A 12,206-nucleotide genomic window follows, 5' to 3' on the forward strand; every position below is an offset into this window, starting at 1 on the left:
TAAGCGACATTATGCTTCTACATGGAGTGACAGTCAGAATGTTCCGAGATGTAACCATCCTGTGGTTGTTAGGGTTGGCTTGGATTCAACCGTTCACTGTGTCCCTGCACACAGAACATATCACGGTAAAAGTCGACCATGTCTTACAGGAAATTGATGATATGTTTGTTGGTGTCACCATTGAAAGCGGTCGACTGAGTTCCTTTCTGACGAACCCCAATATCAGGTATTCATACATTTGTATAAATATGTGATTCGATTGAAACGTAAATGGATTTGTTAGAGTAGTGAAACAAATTCTTGTCAGAAAATGGGAAACGAATAGACCAAAAATATATATTTTTAGAGTCAGCAGAATCCATAAACCAATTTTTAGTCAATTCATTTTCGTCACTGATTTACGTTGTGTCTAGCTTATCCTTGACAACCGAATGGTTGACAGAAATCACTTCCGATTACTGACCCGTGAAGTTCCGGTGTAGAATAAGTCTTCAGCAACCAATGTTTGATGTAAAAGGCGACCATGTTTGTCGTAAGAGGCGACTAACGGGATCGGGTTTATGCATGTCATCGATCCTAATTGCATGGTTCGATGCTCATGATGTCAATCACTTGATTGTCTTGTCCAGACTTGAATTTTTACAAACTACCATCATATAGCTGGAATATTGCTGAGTGCGGCGTTAAAAAACAAACCATCCAACTTCCAATTGTAATGGTAAAGAAATGTAATGTGACGACATTACAAAATGGGGGACATGAGGCCGAATGAGTCAAGGGCATCATCAAGGGAATGATGATATGATACACTGTATAAGCTAGACTTCTTAATAGATTATACTCTTGTTGATAAATTGGTTGATTGGTTTCGGATTTCTTTAGTTTGGTTAATGTAAAATTCACCTCTGGTTTTACAAACTACCATGGTGGAGATGACAAAAGCTGAGTGGGGGCTATAGAGTCAAGATTTATTTTAGCAGCAGAAATATCTGCTTGTAGTCTTATCCAATTGGTGGACTAAGAGAAGAATTTGTGTTGTAGAGGTTACAGTAAAGGGGATTGAAAACACAGTCAAACGCTGGATTGGAGTCATTGGAACGTAATTTAGAGATATATTGTAGAGCTAATTTAATGCGACGGTGTTCAAGGGATGGTTCGTCAGCTTCCACATACAAGCTATGAATAGGAGAAGTTCTGAAGGTTTCAAGGGAAAGCCTCAGGCCCTGGTGATGGATAGTATCAAGTAATTTTAAATTGTTCTTACAAGCCCCAACATATATAATGGAGCCATAATCAAGTTTAGAGCGGATAAGTGTTCGATATAGTTAGAGGAGTTTTTTTATCCCCTCCCCACTTTGAATTGGAGACAACTTTTAATAAATGTAAGGCCTTCAAGCATTTATTCTTTAAGTATTTAATGTGGGGCAGAAAAATCAAATGATGGTCGAAAATGAGACCCAAGAATTTGGCTTCCTTTACAACTTTATTGGGAGTGTTATCTAAAATTGAACATTTAAAACCCTTTTCTAAAGACCATTTCTGGATTTTATTTAAACATAGCTGCAGTTGCCTTTCAATAGTGTCCATGTTTTTGCCATGACAAGAAATATTAAAATCATCCACAAAGAGCGATCCATCAATCGAATCATTTAAAACTTTAGATAAACTATTTATCTTAATACTAAACAATGTGACAGACAAGATACTGCCTTGTGGGACACCCTGATCCTGATTATAATGATCAGACAGGGTAGAACCCACGCGGACTTGAATTTGCCTGTCAGTTAAATATTCGAATATAAATTGAGGCAAACGGCCTCGTAATCCCAAATCATAATAAATCTTCTAAAATACCGTGTTTCCATATTGTGTCATATGCTTTTTCTAGATCGAAAAAGATAGACACTGCATGATGTTTATTTATTATTGCATTTTAACAAATGATTCTAAGCGAGCCAAATGGGCCATGTTAGTGTTCAGGTGTTAGTTTGCCTGTACAGAGAATGTCACATAGAGGCCAGTCAGCGTTTGTAAAGTTCCACCGAGATGATGGGGGAACATCAGATGGTGTAATAAGGTTTAATATGGTTGGAAAGTGGTCACTACCATAGAGGTCAGCGTGGAATGACCACTCAAATTTATTCAACAGGTTGGAATCGGTAACAGACAAATCCAGAGAAGAGTATGTGCCTGTACCAGGATGTAAATATGTTTTTGAATTATCATTAAAAATACAGAGAGTATAGTTGGAGATAAAATCATCTAGGATTTGGCCTTTACTACTTGTATTATCAGTACCCGAAAGTGGATTATGACCGTTAATATCGCTCATATCGCCCATTATAATACAGGGTTTAGGAAGCCGGTCATAGATAGCTTGAAGATCGGATTGTTGAAGAGATGCAGATGGAGGAATGGAAAGAGAGCACAGAGTAAAAAGAATGTGCATTGTGATACGAACTGCGATAGCTTGTTGAGGGGTATTAAGAGGAACAGGGCTATGAATAACACCCTGCCTCACCAAGACTGAAAAAAACCCATCGCCAAAGCTTCAAATTGATTATGAACCTTAACAGTGGTGGACTGAGAAGAAGGCACCCCCATGTGTTAGAGGGCCCTGGCTGTTTTTGAGTTTCTTTTTTCTGTTTTTGTTAAATGAATATCTCCTTGAAATTGTGTTTTCAAAACCTTAACATAAATATAATACATGTACAGCAAAATTAAGAATTGGAGTTATTACGCGCAGGGCTTGGCATGACCAGCCCATCCTACCACCCTTCTAGGTGAAGTCAGGGTCGAAGTGGTGTGTTAGACCAGAATCCTTTCCTCCACCGACACAGGTATGAAACCCACGGGAAACGGATTGCCCAATTTGGTCGCCTTTTACAACAAGCAATTGGTTGCTGAGGACATATTCTACCCCGGGTCCATACGGGGGAAGAGCTATTAGCGTTACCCAGCGCTCACCACGGGGAGGTTGCTCTTCACAAGAGCCCATGTACATGTGTTACGGGTGGTATTATCTGTTAGATGATATATAAAGTTTGTTGCAGTTGGTTATAGCAGTCTCATACTGTAAGTATATATAGAATAACCTTTAATAACAGGGGACGGTTGGGGAGATTTGTGGTTAAAGCATTCACTCGTCAAGCCGAGGACCTGGGTTCGATTCCCGACATGGGTACAATGTGTGGAGCCCATTTCTGGTGTCCCCCGCGGTGATATTGCTTGAATATTGCTAAAAGCGACTTAAAACCATACTCACTCACTCACTTTTATAACAGGTCTCCCAAACTGGTGACTCTTGGAAAAGCCTTAGCGCCAGGGTATGTGCGAGTTGGAGGAACATCAGGGGATCGCATGGTGTTTGACCCAAATAACAACATAGCAACTTCCCAGCAGTTTCGACTCCAAGGTGAGAGCAGCATATCATAAGAATCCCTTGGTGTATTTGTCACCAGAAAGAAAACCTAACTAAAAAGACCTGGCTAACCAATACATAAAATTCCACTTCTAAAATATTTTATTCTTTTGGAATAACCTTTTTGGTATTATCACTCTACGAAACTTCAGGTGCAAATCGTTTCTATTCCACTGATTGCCCAAGAAGATTTTTTTGGGTAGTAGGGTGGCACTGTCGTCTAAGGCGTCGCGATTCGTTGTGCAGAGTTACGTCCCTTTGACACACCAGGAACCTATGATTGTGGGTTCGAATCGTACATGTTGGTGCAAATAATTTAGTTATTTATTTCGTGGTACAGTTTAACCTTAATCACCCAGGACCCTTGAATCTCGTAACCCGATCTTCCGGGCATTACAACTGATGCTAACATGTGTACAAAGAAATCTTACTTCTTTCTGAGATTCGTTAGTCCCAGACATTCCGTAATCCGGGCGACTAACAGGGAAAGGTACCTCGATACACGGGTTGCCACTGTGCCCAATGAACCAGTGACTGATGGATTTCTTCATTTACATAACCTTTGTCCATAAGTAGCTTTTCAATATGTCTATAACTTTGTGGTTTGACATACTATTAAAACATATGCAGACTGAACCAAAACCGACCAATGGAAATGTATTTTCAGCAAACACCTGGGACGCGCTCAACGCGTTTATTCACAAGGCTGGGCTAAAACTGGTGATTAACCTCAACCTGATGCTGCGCAATGGAACAAAGTGGAACCCATCAAATGCTAAGCAGTTGCTAAAATATTCCTCTGACAAAGGGTATCCTCTTGCAGGGATTGAACTAGGAAATGGTAGGTTTGAAGGCATGTAGACGTCGCATCAACAAGACATACATGACATATCTTTGGGCATTCTGAGTAATTTGGGCAATCTGTACTTGTTTTTATGAGGCGATCGATGGCCATGCTGGATAATTTAGCTCACTAGGTGTCACTTCCATCGGTTGTGGCTCATAATATCAATTATTACCTACAGGGTTAGAAAAAAACCGAGTTGTGCACTTGTTCAAATATCACTTCTTGTACAACAGTGTATTGCTTCCGTCATCCAAACGGCATTGGGGGGCATTGGTGGCCCGCTCGTCTAAGGCGCCGCGTTTCGCTGTGCAGAGTTGCGTTCCTTTGGCACGCCAGAAACCTATGATTGTGGGTTCGAATTCCGGTTCGCCCCGATTATGTTTCTAGGTTTGTCAGCACCATACCTGTGCTCGTGGGTTTCACCGAAGTGGTAAACGTCTAACCTGCATCACTTCGGGTTTTCCTCCCACATTAAGCTGGCACGCCATGATATAACTGGAATATTGTTACAAGCTGCGTTAAACCCAACTCACCCACATTCGAATCTCCTTGTGACGTAAGGTGGGAATAACGTCAAACTACAAATGACAACAAAGCTGAAGATGGCTGTCGTCATTCGACAAATGTTGGTTTTCTAGGACAGCAGTGGTGATCAGTGCATTTGTCTAAAGAGGAGCCCAAAAGGATAAAGAAATAGTGGGTAATAAATATAAATTATTACACTCATATGTGTCATACTGACATTACGACACTCATATAAGAATTCATGTATTACCCTCGCTTTCGCTTGGAAAATACAAGAATTCATGACATCAATATGACGCACATGTTCGTATAATAATCTCTAATTATTAGTTTCTATAATCCAGATGTCATTATATCCAGCCCACCGTCACATAACAAACAGGACATATAAATACGGCATTATATGCTTCTTACGTTGACTGTCAAAGGACTCACCAAATATATTGTCATCACGCTTAATTCATGAATAACTTTATGGTATTTTTGCGATCTGTTTATGCAGTATGAGGTATACATCTCTTCAGAAAAAATAATCCATTTTTACATTCATCCTGTTTTTATTCATATGTGAAACATTTACCGAACTTTATACTCGTGTGTATGAAGATATGTTTTGTTATCATGCTTGACATATGTATTATCATTTTACGTATGTTTCATGAAGAACCGAACATGTATTACCGACATTGGAATACTACTGTCAGTGAGGCTCAGCTGGGGAGCGACTTCATGGAACTGAAGCAAGTTCTGCAAGGAACGGTCTATAAATCCAGTCTCATCATTGGACCTGATACCGCCGGTTATGTAGACAGGTTTATAAAGAAGTATGTGCACGACAAACATCGTGTACCCTATGCAGCAAGGAGGGATAAGCTGCATAGGGCACTGAAATTTAACCGGACCTATGCCTACTTTGTGATGTTGTTATTATTTCAAAACCTAAAACGAAGCATCGATTCCAGAACTAAAAAGGGGCATGGGTGGCCCAGTCGCCTAAGACGCCACGATATGTTGTACAGTGTGGCTTCCTGTATAATTATGATGTTCAAATCCCATATTCGCCTTGATTATCTTTCAAGGTATGAAAGCACCATCGAAGGATTCATCTGAGTCACTTCAGTCTAAGAAGCTGACATGGTAATGCACTAGTGACGCCCTAGTTGATTATAGTTATCGGCGGTGTACATTTATCCAATGTTTCTTTGTATTTCCAGCTTCCTGTATCACGGTGGATCTCGTGCCATAAACGTCTTGACCTTCCACCAGTGAGTACCCTTGGCTACCATACAGTTTTCATACCACGTGTAAACTTACGGGTCGTTGATTACAGTCTGAAGAATCTTCAAAAATACCGACAAGGTGAAATATTAGGTAGAAGTAGCAATAGCACAGTAGTTGTACACCGTGTGGAGGTATATGCAGAATTAGATTTAATAGATAACCGTTCACTGTGTTGAACTTCGAGGTCAACCATTTGCTCTTGACCATTGTTCGCAAATACTGAAAATACTATTTTGACCTCAGGTTTTCCCAACAAAATTCGTTCATTAGACAAGCTGGATTGTAATGATATATGATGTATAATATAATAATATATATAAAAAAATGTAATAATATATTTGCCTCTGTTTTAAAATAAGATAAACACATAAAAGCTTTTCATGATCATAAGAAATCTTGATTTCGTTTCATTTACGATTCCTACTGTATAAAAAGCATGTGCTTAGAAATCACTGCCAAATAGTAATGTGAGCACATTCTGCCCCATTGATGGCAGACCCGTGAAGATTCCGGGGTAGAATAGGTCTTCAGCAACCCATATTTGCCGTAAAAGGCGACCATGCTTGTCGTAAAAGCCGACTAACGGGATCGGGTGGTCAGGCTCGCTGACCCAATTGCGTGGATCGATGTTCAGGATGTCAATCACTGGATTGTCTGGTCCAGACTCGATTATTTACAGACCGCCGTCATATAGCTGGAATATTGCTGAGTGCGGCGTTAAACAACAAACCAACCAACCAACCATTGATAGCACCCGTCACGTAAAGGCAAATCAATGTTCACCTAAACAAATTCTTTAGCATACAGGTAACTGCATCAGACATTATTTTGTTCACTATCTATCAAAGTTTGAATATTTCTTCAACATGTCTACCATAAACCTTGACGAAATATTCACGAAATATTCAGCCTTTAATATGTAACCCTAATTAAACTTCGTCACAAGACATTCTTTAAAAACACTTTTGTGTACGAAACAATTTTTTGAAATCTTCGCAGAAAGTGGCTGCCCGATTGTACAACAACTGATGTGAAATATATAGACAGCAAATTCTTTGATATTGCTCGGAGGGAGTCGGTTAGTTGGCCATAAGTAATGGACAACATATCATCGATGTACGAGAAGCATATGTTAAACTTCTTGGCCAATAAAGTAACAAATCAGCAAAGACAGCAGCGCAATTGATATACATGTTGTTGCCTACTTTTACACATAGATGCTGTCTATGCTATCCAGCATGTCACATATTGTTTCCTCAGTAAATTGTAGATGACACTTGCTTCAATTTGTGACAAATTGTCCTGCACCTTTGAAGGTAGAGATGTAACTATATATGGTCACCACGTTTAGAGACAAAATGCCCATGGGTCGAGAAATATATTTTTCTTTGCGTTTGTCGTTTCCAACTCCATGTTAATTATTTATATGTTATTGGAATGTTTTTCAAAATGAGTGGAATAAATACTGAAACAAACACTTTGTATAGCTGGATATCTTTTTTGATACAAATGGTTAAATGATTCCCCGTACTAATTAGCTTACTCTTTTCAGGTATTACTTTAATGGACACACCGCCAAGCTGGAAGACTTTTCTAAGTCTTCCATAATGGATACTCTTGTACATGAAATACACACAGTGATGAATACGGTCCGAAGCCATCATGGTCTGGTGGCGTGGCTAGGGGAGACATCGTCTGGTTATGGGGGTGGCACTCCTGGCATTGCTGACAGATATGTGGCAGGCAACCTGTAAGCATTTCTACATTTCAGTGTCCAAATTAATAACAACCCAGCCCAGCCCAGCACCTTCTGGGAATGCCAGCATGCGCTGATGTAAATGCAGATTGCCTTTTCGTGCTGGTTGGAGGGTGACGATTGCTGTTTATGGTCCAGTGAAACTATTTATAACTAAAACAATTGTAATTCTTTTTGCTCTGAAAATGTCTAATGTTGAAGCTCGTGTGTACAAAAATATGATCTTGAGATCAATGGGACAAGTGCAAAATATTCACGTTGATTTGGCTTGAAACAAGTTTAGCATTGAGAATGGCTCATATAATTCATTAATATCATCTGTCATATCACAATTTCAGGTGGCTTGATAAACTGGGTGTATCAGCAAAATATGGCCTAAAAGGGGTTATGCGCCAGCAATTCTTTGGTGGATATTATGCACTTCTTGACGACAACGCTGACCCTAATCCTGTGCGTGAACGTCGGTGATCTCAGTGTTTTAACAATGTCATTCGGTCGATGTGTCTGTTTGATCTTAAATATTGTCTCTGTGTTCATGCATATTATCATAATGTGGTCAGTTTTCAAATTTACCCATTCGTCAGTGTTGAGGGGGGCACGGGTGGCCCAGTCGTCTAAGGCGCCGCAATTCGCTGTGCAGAGTTGCGTCCCTTGGGCACGCCAGAAACCTATGATTGTGGTTTCGAATCCCGGTTCGCCCCAATTATGTTTCTAGGTTTGTCAGCACCATACCTGTGCTCGTGGGTTTCACCGAAGTGGTAAACTTCTTAGACCCGCATCACTTCGGTCTTTCCTCCCACATTAAGCTGATAGCCGTGATATAACTGGAATACTGTTAAAAGCGGCGTTAAACCCAACTCACTCACTCACTCACTCACTCAGAGTTGAGTCGCTTAGGCTTTCCAGATACCAATCCTCGATTCACCCTGACTATGTTTCTAGATTTGTTAGAACGATGACCGTGCTCATGTGTTTTACCAGAGTTGACCTCCACCATTTTGTTTTTCCCCCAAATCAATATTACTGAAATATCGTATTTGTAAGCGGCGTTGGGGCGGTCGGGTAGCCTCGTGGTTTAAGCATTCACTCCTCACGCTGAAGGCCCGGGTTACATTCCCGGCATGGGTACAATGTGTGAAGTCTATTTCTTGTGTCCCCCGCTGTGTTATTGCTAGAAATTGCTTAACGTGGCGTAAAACATACTCACTGTTCACCTGTAAGCGGCGTGAAACTGAACTCATTCATTCATGTCTTCTTCTTTGTGGGAAGTTCGAGTCATTATAAATCACCCGTACCGTCTGCATTGGATATTGGGTGGCCAGGCTCTGTAACATGTCTTAAACAAATTCCCATAAGGACTATCCTGCCGTAAACCATTGGTGTGCACGTACAGACACATTTAAAAGCTATGATAGTGCTTACTCGTACATCGGCACAAAATAACAACAGTGTCTTTCTCAACTTGACACACATCATAACCTCTTTTGGCAGGACTACTGGTTGACGCTTCTTTACAAGAGACTTGTTGGCAACAAAGTATTTGATGTTCCATCCACATCTTCCGACCTCCGACTGTATGCCCACTGTACAAAGCTGAACAAGTGAGTTGTTTCTGCATGTTTAATTCACAACATTCTGTACACAACCACACGTTGTCCAGCTTGCAGACTATAGACAAATTACAACGTGTAGACCAAAGACCAAAGACAGAATTGGGAGTGGAACATACCGTCCCTTTTAAAGGACATCACATGAGAAACAACCAGAATTAATACAAAGTCAACGTAACCACAACAATTTCATTTAAACAAAACCCAAACTTTAATGTGCAGAATATTGTCAGCATGTCACTGAGCAGTAATGCTGTCAGTAGAGATGCACATGTCATAACGATCTGAATGTACATTTATCATTGACTTATGCAATGACTAGTTCACAAGTTACAATTAAGTATATTGGTGTAAAAGTTTCTTTATGTGACAATCCTGTTTGCACAAGGTAATCTCAGTATGGTAACGGTGAGTGTGAAGAGAGCAAATGCAACGTGACGAGATGTGACGTTAGATCAACCATTACCAACCATGGAAACGTCATGGTTAAAGCGTTCGCTCGTCACGCCAAAGACCCGAGTTCGATTACCCATATGGCTCAAATGTGTGAAGTCCATTTCTGCAATCCACCACCGTCATATTGATGGAATATTGCTAAAAGAGGTGTAAACTCATACTCACTCACTCACTTCTTCAATGACAAGCATGTTTTTAATGAAAGACGGTGACTGGTCGTGTCAAATCAAATGGCTAGTTTTCGAAAGATTTTTCTCTTGCATTCACTTTTAATGTTATCACATCATCTGTTTATGTTTCAGCGTGTACCACTATAAACCTGGCAGTATCACTGTGTATGGTCTTAACATGCATCGAGACCACGTAACCCTAGCCATATCAGAGGCGCACGGCAAAAACGTGGACATATTCTGGCTGACTCCTGAGGGAGGAGACTTGAAGTCAAAGTTTGTATATAATATGTTTCCTCTCAACCATTCAGTACAAGGATGTTCTCTTTGGTTCAAGTTTCACAAGGCCATGGGTCAGTTCTTATATAACTGGTTCCTTGGCATTGTTGTCAAATGCAGCGGATAATAGTAAGACATATGTTGTCTCTGAAGTAGCAGATATAACAGAAGAGGATGAGCATTTGATTGTTTGCTGCATTCAATCTGAACCAGATAAGCGAACGGTGTATAACATGAGTAATGGTCCGAAATGTCGGGTGGAAAACGCACCTTGGCAAACACGCCAGGACTTTATTAAGTAACTAAAGACGAACTTGAACCTACAAACTTGTACACATATACAATAGTGGCAGTACAGGTTATACAACGGTTGTTGGGTCAACGTGTGATCAATACTTAACCTTCATACCAAAATAACCTTTGCCACATCTTTTTTTTCAGAAAAGTAGAGGTCAATGGCAAAACATTGGAACTTGTCAACAACCAAATACCACACATTATGCCAAAAGCTTTGGGAACTGGGACGATTGTAGTTCCTCCGCACTCCTTTGGGTTCATCGTCATTCCAGACGCCAACATAGCGGCATGCAAATCACAAAGCCATGGTCCAATTATCGGATAATTGAACAAGCGTCCTGTTAGGATAAAAGCAATAATAAATTGTTCACCAAAACGTTATGTTTGTGGCTTTTAAATTGATAGTGAGTGTACCTGGACCTTCTGTTCGACGTGCGTTGATATACAATAGACAATAACATCTGAAAAAAAACACTCTAAACACATTTAACTGATATTTAGACATACCGAGTGTTTGAAAAATGATTTGCGTGTTACAAAAAAATCAAGAGGAATATGTTAAGACGTTCTGATAAGAGTTATCCCACATCTCCAGAATGCCATTCGACAGAAAACACACAAGGGTGATACACTTAACCCAGTATCGGATAACTGACGAACGAACTGACATACCAAGAATCATCAGGGCGTAACTAGGATTCTATCACACATGTACAATAGGCGAATCTTGGTGCACCTGCTGTACACATCGAACTTAGAACAACCCGTTCCCACAATGAGGAATTAGAATATCAGTCAATGCTCCAATTCCAATTACATAACGTGTTTATGAAGCACTATGAAATGATGACATCAAGTGATTATACCATGTGTTCGCAAAAAAGTGAGCGAGTCCTGCCCCTCCAGTGACAAGCATATATGAAGGCACGTGTTGTGTGTAAATAAAAAAAAAGACAAAATAATTTCCAGAAATAGACTATATCATGAACATATGTTTATGAATCACTATCAAATAATGATTATACCACGTGTTCACGAAACGGTCAGCGTATCCTGGCCAACATGTCGCACCAGCACCAACACGTGCAACGGCAAGTAAATTGTTCTCCAGAAAAACATAGGAACATATGGTACAAGTCAAAAAGGGTAATTGCGTCATGCCTCTCATTTGGAAATATCCAAATGTCTTATCCTTAAACTTAACATAGATGTTTTCGACGAGGAAATCCAATATTTCACATATTGTTTTGTCAGTAAATGTCACATGACATTTGCTTTCACTTTTTAACAATTATCGTCCTGTGGTCATCAAGTTTAGTGACAAATGAGAAATGAAAGTTTGTCGTCTATAATAGGTGTGTGCAAAGTTGACAAATGAAATGTATTGACATAATTGAACTTGGTTCTATTCTGATATTGCAAAACACCAAACAATTCCGTTGAGGTTTTTTATAATTCACATGGCATTTCACTTGTCTCACATAAGTATCGTTATTGGCGGTGGAAACTATTATACATATATTTGTAATGATTATCAAATGATGAGTAAATGATTGAACTACTA

General features: G+C 39.9%; 1 protein-coding gene across 1 annotated transcript; it reads left to right on the forward strand.

The window, feature by feature from the left end:
- LOC124116522 (heparanase-like) lies at positions 1-11,018 on the forward strand. Its single transcript, XM_048394607.1, has 10 exons — positions 1-226; positions 3,285-3,415; positions 4,089-4,262; positions 5,458-5,617; positions 6,008-6,058; positions 7,627-7,824; positions 8,169-8,280; positions 9,322-9,431; positions 10,199-10,342; positions 10,787-11,018. The coding sequence occupies exons 1-10, from the start codon at positions 12-14 to the stop codon at positions 10,965-10,967; spliced, it is 1,476 nt and encodes a 491-aa protein (XP_048250564.1). The 5' UTR covers positions 1-11; the 3' UTR covers positions 10,968-11,018.
- Positions 11,019-12,206: the final 1,188 nt, after the last annotated feature.

This window comes from Haliotis rufescens, unplaced genomic scaffold, assembly GCF_023055435.1.
Source record: "Haliotis rufescens isolate VD_foot unplaced genomic scaffold, xgHalRufe1.0.p SCAF_13, whole genome shotgun sequence".
Taxonomy (NCBI): domain Eukaryota; kingdom Metazoa; phylum Mollusca; class Gastropoda; order Lepetellida; family Haliotidae; genus Haliotis; species Haliotis rufescens.